Source organism: Hyla sarda, chromosome 11, assembly GCF_029499605.1.
Source record: "Hyla sarda isolate aHylSar1 chromosome 11, aHylSar1.hap1, whole genome shotgun sequence".
Taxonomy (NCBI): Eukaryota; Metazoa; Chordata; class Amphibia; order Anura; family Hylidae; genus Hyla; species Hyla sarda.
In genome coordinates this window covers 62,375,796-62,387,845 of record NC_079199.1, presented here as the reverse complement: position 1 = coordinate 62,387,845, position 12,050 = coordinate 62,375,796, and the positions used below count along the sequence as shown (strand labels likewise).

General features: G+C 40.8%; 2 protein-coding genes across 7 annotated transcripts in view; one reads left to right on the top strand and one right to left on the bottom strand.

The window, feature by feature from the left end:
• The window catches only part of LOC130295761 (uncharacterized), a 185,112-nt gene extending 175,797 nt beyond the window's left edge, over positions 1-9,315 (bottom strand). For 3 of the 5 annotated variants that reach the window (XM_056546834.1, XM_056546838.1, XM_056546839.1), the window contains exon 1: positions 9,173-9,315. Coding sequence is in view for 1 of the 5 variants with exons in the window: in XM_056546839.1 (XP_056402814.1) it covers positions 9,173-9,290 (118 nt within the window). In the remaining 4 variants the exon portion in view is untranslated. Of the gene's footprint in view, positions 1-9,168 lie in introns of all 5 variants that reach the window. The other 2 variants (XM_056546836.1, XM_056546835.1) reach the window with 2 other exon arrangements.
• AVEN (apoptosis and caspase activation inhibitor) overlaps positions 1-12,050 on the top strand; it is a 770,692-nt gene that overhangs the window by 612,981 nt on the left and 145,661 nt on the right. The window lies entirely within an intron of this gene.

The window sequence follows — 12,050 nt, the reverse complement described above, 5'->3', positions numbered from 1 at the left end:
ACATTTCCTGTATGTGATACATTTTGCATCACCTCACTTTACAGCCTGTGAACAGCTATGGGTTTATATGCAGGTTGGATTTTGTTTTTCAGTGATGATGCAAATGTTTATCTCTTCCTGCATTTCATGATGTCAACAAGACTTGTTTTGCATTCAATAAATTCCTGAACCCAAGGATATTTTATCTTCCCTACTGGTTATATTGACCAAAGTGCATCAGAGAGAATGAAAAATTTAGCTGTGCTCTTTCATCTGCTTTCTTTTGAATTCTGCGGGGAAAACTGTTTAAGTGAGATAGGGTAAAATAAGCATTGGAGAAGGTTGCTGTATGTTGAATGAAAGCCGGACAGATAATTACATGTTGGGCCTTCCAAAAGATCGAGTCCTTCTGATTTTTTTTCCTACATCTTTTTGCTGGCGTTCCATCTTTGAAGTACATTTCTTTGCACCTGGATGTCAACAAAAGCAGCTGCTGGGCTCCAATTCCAGTACATTTTATTTTCCCAACATAACCTACAACTTATGTGTTTTAGTCTATCAGTGCAAGGTTTTATTTCAAAAGGATGGTTAATCTTTGGTGAGCTTTTACCTATATGGTAGTGAATTGCATTTACACAAATCCTTAATTCCTAAATCCAAATATCTATAGACAGAAACACTGCCTTTAGAATACTTTTACAATCATTTATTTATCAAGTTAACAAGGCTGCTGTAAAATACAGTAAAAATATGAATTAACAAAAACGTTTTATATAATGTAGAAAATAACAATATGTGTATATATGTAATATACATTGGTTAAAAAAATTTGTATATTTTTGTCCCTGCAGCTATTGCCTGTGTGTCTCTTTGAGGAGTCCAAATACAAGAAGTGTAGGTAGACAAGCAGGGCTCTGTGCAGTGAGTCTCTGTGACATCCTCCCGGCTAACATAGCCGGCTGAATGACAAGCCAGCACACACTTCCTGTATTTGGACTCCTCACAGATACACAGAGGCAATAGCTGCAGGGACAGCATTTTTTTTACCCAAAAATATACACTTTTTTAACCAGCGTACATTACAAATATACATATAATGGTATTATCTACAATATATAAAAAAAAATTTCTAACAACAGGTACACCTCAAGAGCGCACATAGATTTGTACAATAAATAGGGTATGTTCACACGGGTGGAACCCGTGCAGAATCACCGCACAAAATATTCCACATGGACATTCCACTACAGCAGTGTCCCATTGCTCCACTGTTCACACAAAATTCTAATTCTGACATCTGCAGAAAGAATTCACAAGGAGTCCACAAGGAAATGCATTGTCATCTATGAGACAGCACATTTCTGAGCATTCCTAGCACCCACGGGATTGGGCAAATGTGTGTAATGTCCGCACATGTGAACCCGTCCTTGTTAAGACTAAATGAGGCGTAATGCAGGGCACTTGTGCACACCTCCTAAAACGATGCTCTATGCCTCATTTGATGCATTCCGCAGCTGCCACTCATTCACATCTATATCTTACATTTATTTTTGGATTGGAAAACTAATGCATGATTTTTCAGTGATCTATTAATTTAAGCTATTGGCTATTACTCTGCTATTAAATAATATACTGTTATTTAACTGGAGCCCTTTGTTGTCTATGAATGCCCCTTAAGAATTCATAAACATGTTCCTGAGACTTAAAGGCATTGCCTCTGTTTAAGATGTGTCCCCTGGGCAAGTCAGATAGCCTATGTCCTGTTCTTGGCATCCCTAGCAAGGAGCTTATTTAGTCATGGGAAGCAGTGGTCAGCCAGGCACTGCAGGGGAATTGTTATGTTAAATGGCCATCCTTGTAATACAAAGTAGCGCATGTCAACCCAGTTAAAGGGGTTGTTTCATAAAGACTCCTATCCATATGCCCTATTGGGTCTGAAGCAGGGGCCACCTTTATAGGCCATAACAGGAACTGCTCTGGATTAGTACAGAGAGCAGTTCCTGTTATAGCCCATAAAGGAGGCACCCTGCTTGAGACCTAATAAGGCATTTGAATAGGAGTCTTCATGAGACAACTCCTTTAATTGTCATTTGCTAATATGATCTTATACCGTATACTGTATGTAGGAAAATATAAGTCTGTGACACACCTATAAAACTACCATTTGTTATTGTATTACAATCCTATTCCTGTGCTAAATTAGCTTTCTCCTGATGTGTACTGTACATATGCAAATCTAGTTCATATGTCACATATTGACTTCCTTGTTGGGGAGGAAAATCAACAAAGGGGGAAACTTTTGACTTCATATCCCATCGTCATATATTCTTGTCATATGCTAACTAGAGATGAGCGAACTTACAGTAAATTCGATTCGTCACGAACTTCTCCGCTCGGCAGTTGCTGACTTTTCCTGCATAAGTTAGTTCAGCTTTCCGGTGCTCCGGTGGGCTGGAAAAGGTGGATACAGTCCTAGGAGACTCTTTCCTAGGACTGTATCCACCTTTTCCAGCCCACCGGAGCACCTGAAGGCTGAACTAATTTACGCAGGAAAAGTCATCAACTGCCGAGCCGAGAAGTTCGTGATGAATCGAATTTACTGTAAGTTCGCTCATCTCTAATGCTAACCCCATTTCCTGTCCCCATATCCAGTCCTAATATCTCAACGTCATATCCCGTCCTTATATCCTATCCTCATATTTCAACCTCATATCCCGACCTCCTATCCTGTCCTCACATCCCGACTTCATATCTCGACCTCCTATCTCGACCTCATATCTCAACCTCCTATCCTGAACTCCTATCCTGTCCTCATATCCCATCCTCATCCTGTCCTCATAGCCCGACTCCATATCCTGACCCCATATCCCGTCCCCATATCCCGTCCCCATATCCCAACCTCATATCCCGCCCTCATATCCCGTCCTCATGTCCCGTCCTCATGTCCGTCCTCATGTCCTGTCCTCATGTCCCGTCCTCAAGTCCCGTCCTCATGTCCCGTCCTCATGTCCCGTCCTCATGTCCCGTCCTCATGTCCCGTCCTCATATCCAGTCCCCATATCCCAACCTCATATCCTGTCCTCATATCCTGTCCTCATATCCCGACCTCATATCCCGACCTCATATCCCGTCCTCATCCAGTCCTCATATCCCGTCCTCATATGCTGTCCTCATATCCCGTCATACCAGAGGGGGTGCCCTGCTAGACTTAATATTAACCAACAGACCTGACAGAGTAACTAATATGCAAGTAGAAGGACACATAGGAAATAGTGATCATAATATGATACATTATAACTTGTTCTTCAATAAGGGAATCTTGTGCAGGGCCACAAAAACAATGAACTTTAGGAAGGCAAAGTGATCAACTCAGAGAAGCCCTTAAAGGGGTACTCCGGTGAAAAACTTTTTTTTTAAATCAATTGGTGCCAGAAAGTTAAACAGATTTGTAAATTACTTATTAGCTGCTGAATCTTACAGCGGAAATTCTTTTCTTTTTGAAACACAGAACTGTCTGCTGACATCACGAGCACAGTGCTCTCTGCTGACATCTCTGTCCATTTTATGAACTGTCCAGAACGGCATATGTTTGCTATGGGGATTTCCTTTTACCCTGGACAGTTCCTAAAAATGGACAGAGATGTCAGCAACTTTCTGGCACCAGTTGATTTAAAAAAAAAAAAAAAAAAAGTTTTTCACCGGAGTACCCCTTTAACAATATAAAATGGGATAATGTCCTCAAAAACAAGAATACTGACTCTAAGATGTATATACCTTATGGGAATGAAAGGGTCAGGAAAAAAAGAAAACCAATATGGAAGAATAAAAATGTGGGAAATAAATGACAAAAATAAAGCATTTAAACTACTAAAACAGGACAACAGTGAAGAAGCATTAAAAAGCTGCAGAGAAAAATGTAGAATATGTACAAAACAGATAAAAGCCGCAAAAATAGAGACAGAAGGACTCATTGCCAAAGAGAGTAAAACTAACCCCAAAATTTTCTTTAACTATATAAATAGCAAAAAGGTTAAAAATGAAAGTGTAAAAGTGTAAAAAACAATAACGAAGAAATTATAAACGGGGATCAGGAAAAAGCAAATATATTAAACAAATTCTTCTCCACTGTATTCACAGAGGAAAATGAAATGCCAGGTGAAATACAGTAAGATAAGGTAAACACCCCTGTACAGGTCACCTGTCTAACCAAGGAAGAAGTACAGTGCCGCCTACAAAGAATCAAAATAGACAAAACGCCAGGTCCAGATGACATTCACCCCCGTGTTCTAAAGGAATTAAGTAATGTAATAAACAGACCCCTATTTTTAATATTCAGGGACTCTATAGCGACAGGGACTGTTCAACAGGACTGGCACATTGCAAATGTGGTGCCAATATTTAAAAAGAGGTCAAAGGTGACCCCGGGAATTATAGGCCTGTTAGTTTAACCTCAGTTGTATGTAAATTGTTTGAGGGTTTTCTAAGAGATGCTATTTTGGAGTATCTTGATAAAAATAAATGTAGGATTCCATATCAACATGGCTTTATGAGGGATCGGTCCTGTCAAACTAACCTGATCATCTTTTATGAGGAGGTGAGCTCTAGACTGGACCAGGGGGAATCGCTGGATGTCATATATCTGGATTCTTCCAAAGCATTTGATATGGTGCCACATAAAAGATTGGTGCATAAAATAATAAGGATGGGGCTGGGGGAGAATGTATGTAAGTGGTAAGTAACTGGCTCAGTGATAGGAAAAAGAGGGTGGTTATTAATGGTACTTATTCTGATTGGGTGACTGTTACTAGTGGGGTACCACAGGGGTCAGTCTTGGGTCCTGTTCTATTTAATATATTCATTAATGACCTTGTAGAGGGGTATAATAGTAAAGTAGCAATTTTTGCAGATGATGCTGAACTCTGTAAAGCTGTAAACACTATAGAGGACAGTGCACTGTTACAAATGGATCTGGATAGGTTGGAGGTTTGAGCAGGGAAGTAGCAGATGAGGTTCAACACTGATAAATGAAAGGTAATGCACATGGGGAAGAAAAATCCGGGCTGGGATTATGTATTAAATGGGAGTACACTTGGGACAACTGACGTGGAAAAGGACTTTGGAGTCTTAGTTAACAGTAAATTTTGCTGTAGTGACCAGTGTCGGACAGCTGCTGCCAAGGCACATAAAATCATGGGGTGCATCAATAGGGGCATAGATGCCCACAACAAGGAAATAATTATACCACTGTACACATCACTAGTCAGACCACACATAGAATACTGTGTACAGTACTGGGCACCAGTGGACAAGAAAGATATAGTGGAGCTGGAGAGGGTTCAAAGATGGGCAACCAGGGTAAAATGGGAAATGGGAGGACTACAGTACCCAGAAAAATTAACAGAATTGGGGTTATTTAGTTTAGAAAAAAGAAGGCTTAGGGAGACCTAATAACTATGTATAAATATATCAGGGGACCGTACAGAGATCTCTGACATGATCTATTTATACCCAGGACTGTATCTATAACAAGGGGGCCTCCTCTACATCTTGAGGAAAGAAGATTTCCACACCAGCACAGACGGGGGTTCTTTACTGTAAGAGCAGTGAGAGTATGGGACTCTCTGCCAGACAAGGTGGTCATGGGGAACTCTGTAAAAGAATTCAAAAGGGGTCTAGATGATTTTTTGGAGAGTAATAACATTGCTGGTTATGTATACCAGATTTATAGGGACAGAACGTTGATCCAGGGATTTATTCTGACTGCCAAATTTGGAGTCAGGAAATAAATTTTTACCTCTAGTATGAGGGTTTTTTGCCTTCCCCTGGATCAACTCAGTAGGGACTCATTAGGGATATAGGTTGGACTTGATGAACTCTGGTCCTTTTTCAACCTTATTAACTATGTTACTATCCTGTCCTCAGGAGGGACTGATTTGTGATGAAGATATTATAAGCAGAAAATTTAAGGGGATGTGGCTTTGTCAGACTGGGCATGATTTGCAAGCCAGACCGTTGCACAAAAAGGGTAGATAATAAAAGGGGTGGGGCTTAAACAGTGGGCATGTGAGATGAGGTGTGGCTTGCAAGCCGGACTTACACATTCACCAGGAGATGCAGAGCGGAGCTTGTGGAGTAAGGTACTGGAAGTCCCATATACTTGCATGGGACTTGAAACAAAAACCCATCTTTTATATAAATGTAGGCAAGGGTTAATTTAACTATCATATATTTTTTAAAGAAAGCAGGAGCCAGTGCACGGTCTTCAGATTTATTCAAGAGGTTTAAGCAGGTAACAGGATGATACACATACCGGCACTCTGGATAGGATGTGACGCGTTTCGGGTCACGTGACCCTTTGTCAAACAGATAGCTGGGTGGAGATCAACCACCTTTTTGTATGGTGTTTCACAGGTGCGGCTTGACTGGCCAATGGAAAGAAAGTCCATTAACCCTCAATAGCTCGAAGGTTGTGAAAAACATCAGACAAACTTAACAATAAAATTACAAATATGCACAAACACAAGAATATATATGTTATGTTGCATACAATACAAGAGAAAGCTCTATGTACTCGAATGATGAAAAATACATATCTGTAGGTAATATATAGAATTGGTATGATATTACAGAAAAGAGGTGCAATATTAATCATAATGTAGGATGATATCAGATCTAAAATTTAGACCATGCGGCTGATAGCTGTGTAAATTATATATCCCAAAAAATTCTCTATTGCGGAGGGTTTTAACCCTATCACCAACTCGTTTCTGTACCAATTCTATACCATGGAAAAAGAAATGGGATACATCACGGTTGTGTTGGTCACGAAAGTGTTTTGAAACACTTGATAAATTGACATGATGGGGATTTAGAATACCTCTGATGTGCTCCTGAATCCTGATTTTAAGCGGACGTTTGGTACTTAATTTTGCAACAAATTCTATATACCACAAAAGTAGTTTGGCAGTTTATGAAGGATTTTATTGGCAACATGTGTTGAGCAGAAAGTCCAGGTGTAAATTTACACTTTTCGGCATATCTGCAAACAACACATCTTGGGTTGCCACAAGGAAAAAAAAACTTCACTTTAAGCCAATTATCGGCTCGTGGACACACACTGGGTAACATGCTAGGAGATAGCATGCCACCCAGTGTGGGCGCTTTCCTGGAAGAAAAATTGCATACATTTTTAAGAATTTTGGCTAAAGCTGGATCCTGGTCTAAAATGGGAAGATATATTTTTTTATGATTTTTCAATTTAATGGTATTCATTGCTATAGGTAGTAACAAAACAAACTCTAGATGCACTAACAGGTGCATTCACACGTTGCGTTTTGGGTACCAGCAAGGAATTCCTTTCTTTACTGCTGACTATAGCTCGAGACCGATCTATAGTCCACCACAGATAACCTCTATCCCTTAATCTTGAAGTAACCAGATTGGATTCCGAGTGGGTAGAAGAACAGTTACGTTTTGCTCTAGTAAAATCGCCTACGGGAACAGATTTGATGTTGAGGGTGGCATGATTCGGCCCGCAACAAAGTGTTGCCGGCACTGGGTTTTCTGTATATGCATGTATGCATGGTATTATTTTCCGCAGAAAGGAAGATATCCAAAAACTGAACCTTTGTTTCATGCCAGGAAAAAGTGAAAAACAAATTGTGAAAGTTGTTGTTAACATAATCAATAAACTTGTGTGCACGGTCCTGTGTGGATGACCATATGATGATCACGTCATCCACAATGCGACCGTACCACACAATGCCTGAAAAAAAAGGATTTTCCTCACAAAAAATATATTGAAGTTCCCACCAAAAAGCATAGAGATTAGCTGCAGATGGGGAAGATTTTGCCCCCATTGAAGCTCCTGTTTTTTGTAAGAAAAATTGATCCTCAAACATGAAAACATTGTGTGAGAAAATGTAGTGCAATGCCTCCAATGTAAAAGATTTTAGTTCGGAACTATAAATGGAAAACAGATCCATAACATCCGAAACAGCTTGCACTGACAATGTATGTGGTAATGATGAATACAAAGATTCAATATCCATTGTGAGCCAAGAATAGGAATTGTTCCATTTTATTTGGTCCACAATTAATAGTAAATGTTGGCTATCCTTGATATAACTAGGGCACTAAAGGCTGAAGAATAGAGTCCACCCACTCACACAAATGTTCATTTAAAGAGCCGATGCCCGCCACGATGGGTCTCATAGGTGGCGGGAATCGGCCCATATGAACCTTTGGGAGTGAGTGAAAAATTGGGGTGATAGGATTGGATACTAGCATGTAATCGTGTTGCTTATGAGTTTTTTTCATATATTTTTATTTGACATATAATTAATATGTGTACCAGGTATTTGAAATATCTCCAGCCGTACGGAAGTTTTGTGGGAACATTCATTTTCCATAGATTTGCATGGGACTTTAAACAAAAATCCTGACCCTCACAAATGGGGATAGTTAAGGGTTAAATTAACTATTCTATATTTTAAGTGGACATATAAGGAACATGTGACAAAGTATTATCAAAACATCTCCAGCCTTTTGGAAGTTATGCAGTAACATATATTTCCCATAGACTTGTATGGAACTTTAAACAAAAACCCTGACCCTGGCAAATGGAGGTGAGTAAGGGTTGAATTACCTATCCTATGTTTGTTGTTGACATATTAGTAACATATCTGCCAAGTTTCATGTTAACATCTTTAGCCATTTGGACATGATGCTGGAACATACACACACACACACACATTCATTGAGTTATATATATATATATATATATATATATATATATATATATGAACCAGATACAGGCGCAGCACTCCAACAAAATAAGTGATTTAATATCTCATGTCAGCATTACAACGTTTCAGCTCCTCCTGGAGCCTTTTTCAAGCATAGTGATACACAAACCTATGAGGGCTTTTATGCCCATACAAATCATTAGTGCCAAACAATTTCATAAAGTGATCATTAATACAAATCAAATAAAAACTACATAAGTGCAAATATAAATTCATGTAGAAAATAGTGCATACTGGTATATAAAGTGCGCTAGTGCATACTTTGCAGAGTAATAGTAAAAATATTAAAAACAGCTTGAAAAATACAATTCATAGTTAAATTACATATAACAAGAAGATATGCAACACATGTGTACACAAAACGATTCATAGAAATACATACATACTGAACAATGAAGGGGAGGCATTCACCTGATCCATGTAATGGTGCTGCAAGCGTGGGTAATTAGTTACTGCGCCTGCGTGAGAGGCTGAAAGCACTTCCAGATATGAGATCCCTGTCATGAGACCAGTCTGGTCACATGACCCGTTGTCCCGGCAACTGTCAACACTGTGTGCGAGGCAGTGTTTCAGGATCGCAAGAGCACAGACTGTCAAACCTGCTGAGAGCAGATGTTAACCCTAAGTGAACCAAACCTGCTGAACAATATGCAGAATTAGGTGTAGTGTGTTGTAATGCTGACATGAGATATTAAATCACTTATTTTGTTGGAGTGCTGCGTCTGTATCTGGTTCTTATCTTGGATGGACTCTGATCAAGTCCTTTGGGACGCTGGCACCAATTTTTTGGTTGGACTGGATAAGTAGTGCTGCTTTATTTTGGGATTATATATATATATATATATATATATATATATATATATATATATACTAGCTGAATACCAGGCGTTGCCCGGTTTTTCCTTCCTAATCCTTGTTGGGGAGGAAAATAAACAAAGGAGGAAGCTTTTGACTTCATATCCCATCCTCATATATTGTTGTCATATCCCAACCCCATATCTTGTCCTCCTATCCTGTCGTCATATCCCAACCTCATATCCCATCCTCACATCTCGTCCTCATATCCCGACCTCCTATCTCGAATTCTTATCCCAACCTCCTATCCCGTCCTCCTATCCTGACCTTCTATCCCATCCTCCTATCCCGACCTCTTATCCCGACCTCCTATCCCGACCTCCTATCTCAACTTCCTATCTCAACCTCCTATCCCCTCCTCCTATCCCCTCCTCCTATCCCCTCCTCCTATCCCCTCCTCCTATCCCGTCCTCCTATCCCGTCCTCCTATCTCGACCTCCTATCTCGACCTCCTATCCTGACCTCCTATCCCGACCTCCTATCCCGGCCTCCTATCCTGGCCTCCTATCCCGTCCTCCTATCTTGACCTCCTATCTCGACCTCCTATCCCATCCTCCTATCTCGACCTCCTTTCCCGATCTCCTATCCTGACCTGCTATCCTGACCTCCTATCTCGACCTCATATGCCGACCTCCTATCTCGACCTCCTATCCTGTCCTTCTATCTCAACCCCCTATCCCGTCCTCCTATCTCCACCTCTTATCCCGACCTCCTATCTCAACCTCCTATCCCGTCCTCCTATCCCGTCCTCCTATCCCGACCTCCTATCTCGACCTCCTATCTTGTCCTCTTATCCCGTCCTCCTATCTCCACCTCATATCCGGTCCTCATATCCCGACCTCCTAACTCGACCTCCTATCCCGACCATCCCGTCCTCCTATCTTGACCTCCTATCTCGACCTCCCATCTCATCCTCATATTCCGACCTGTAATATGTGTAATAGGTATTGAAATATCTCCAGCCGTACGGAAGTTATGTGAGAACATACATTTCCCATTGATTTGCATGGGACTTTAAACAAAACCCCAGACCCTCACAAATGGGGGTAGTTAAGGGTTAAATTATCTATCCTATATTTAAAGTGGACATATAAGTAACATGTGACCAAGTATTATCGAAATATCTCCAGTCGTTTAAAAGTAATGCAGTAACATACATTTCCCATAGACTTGTATAAGACTTTAAACATAAACCCCGCCCCTGGCAAATGGGGGTAAGTAAGGGTTAAATCACCTAGCATATGTTTGTTGTTGACATATAAGTAACATGTGTGCCAAGTTTCATGTTAATATCTTTAGCCGTTTGGAAGTTTTGTGGAACATACACACAAACATACATACACACATGTTGAGTTTTATATATATACATATCTATATATATATATATACTAACTGAGTACCCGGCGTTGCCCGGTTTTTCCTTCCTAATCCTTTTTGGGGAGGAAAATAAACAGAGGAAGCTTTTGACTTCATATGCATTCCTCATATATTGTTGTCATATCTCAACCCCACATCCTGACCTCCTATCCCATCCTCCTATCTCGACCTCCTGTCCCGACCTCCTATCCCGACCTCCTATCCCGACCTCCTATCCCGTCCTCCTATCTCGACCTCCTATCTCGACCTCCTACCTCGACCTCCTATCCCGTTCTCCTATCTCGACCTCTTATCCAGACCTCCTATCCCGTCCTCCTATCCCGACCTCCTATCCCGACCTCCCATCCAGACCTCATATGCCCGATTTTCCCTTCCTAATCCTTGTTGGGGAGGAAAATCAACAAAGGAGGAAGATTTTGACTTCATATCCTGTCCTCATATATTGTTGTCATATCCCAACCCCATATCCTGTCCTCATATCTCAACCTCATATCCCGTCCTCACATCCTGACCTCATATTCTATCCTCCTATCCTGTCCTCCTATCCCAACCTCATATCTCCACCTCCTATCCTGACCTCCTATCCCGACCTCCTATCCCGACCTCCTATCCCAACCTCTTATCCCAGCCTCATATCCTGATCTCCTATCTCGACCTCATATCCTGTCCTCCTATCTCCACCTCCTATCCAGACCTCCTATCAAGTCCTCATATCTCAACCTCATATCCCATTCTCATATCCCATCCTCATACCCCGTCCTCATATCCCATCCTCCTATCTCGACCTCATTTCCCATCCTCATATCCCGACCTTATATCCCATCCTCACATCCCATCCTCACATCCCGTCTTCATATCCCTACTGCATATACCGTCCTTTTATCCCATCCTCATATACTGTCCTCATATCCTGTCCTTATCTAATCTTTTTATTTGACATAAAAGTAATATGTGTACCAAGTAGGGATCGACTGATTATCGGTTTGGCCGATATTATCGGCGGATAATCACGATTTTGGGCATTGTCGGTAT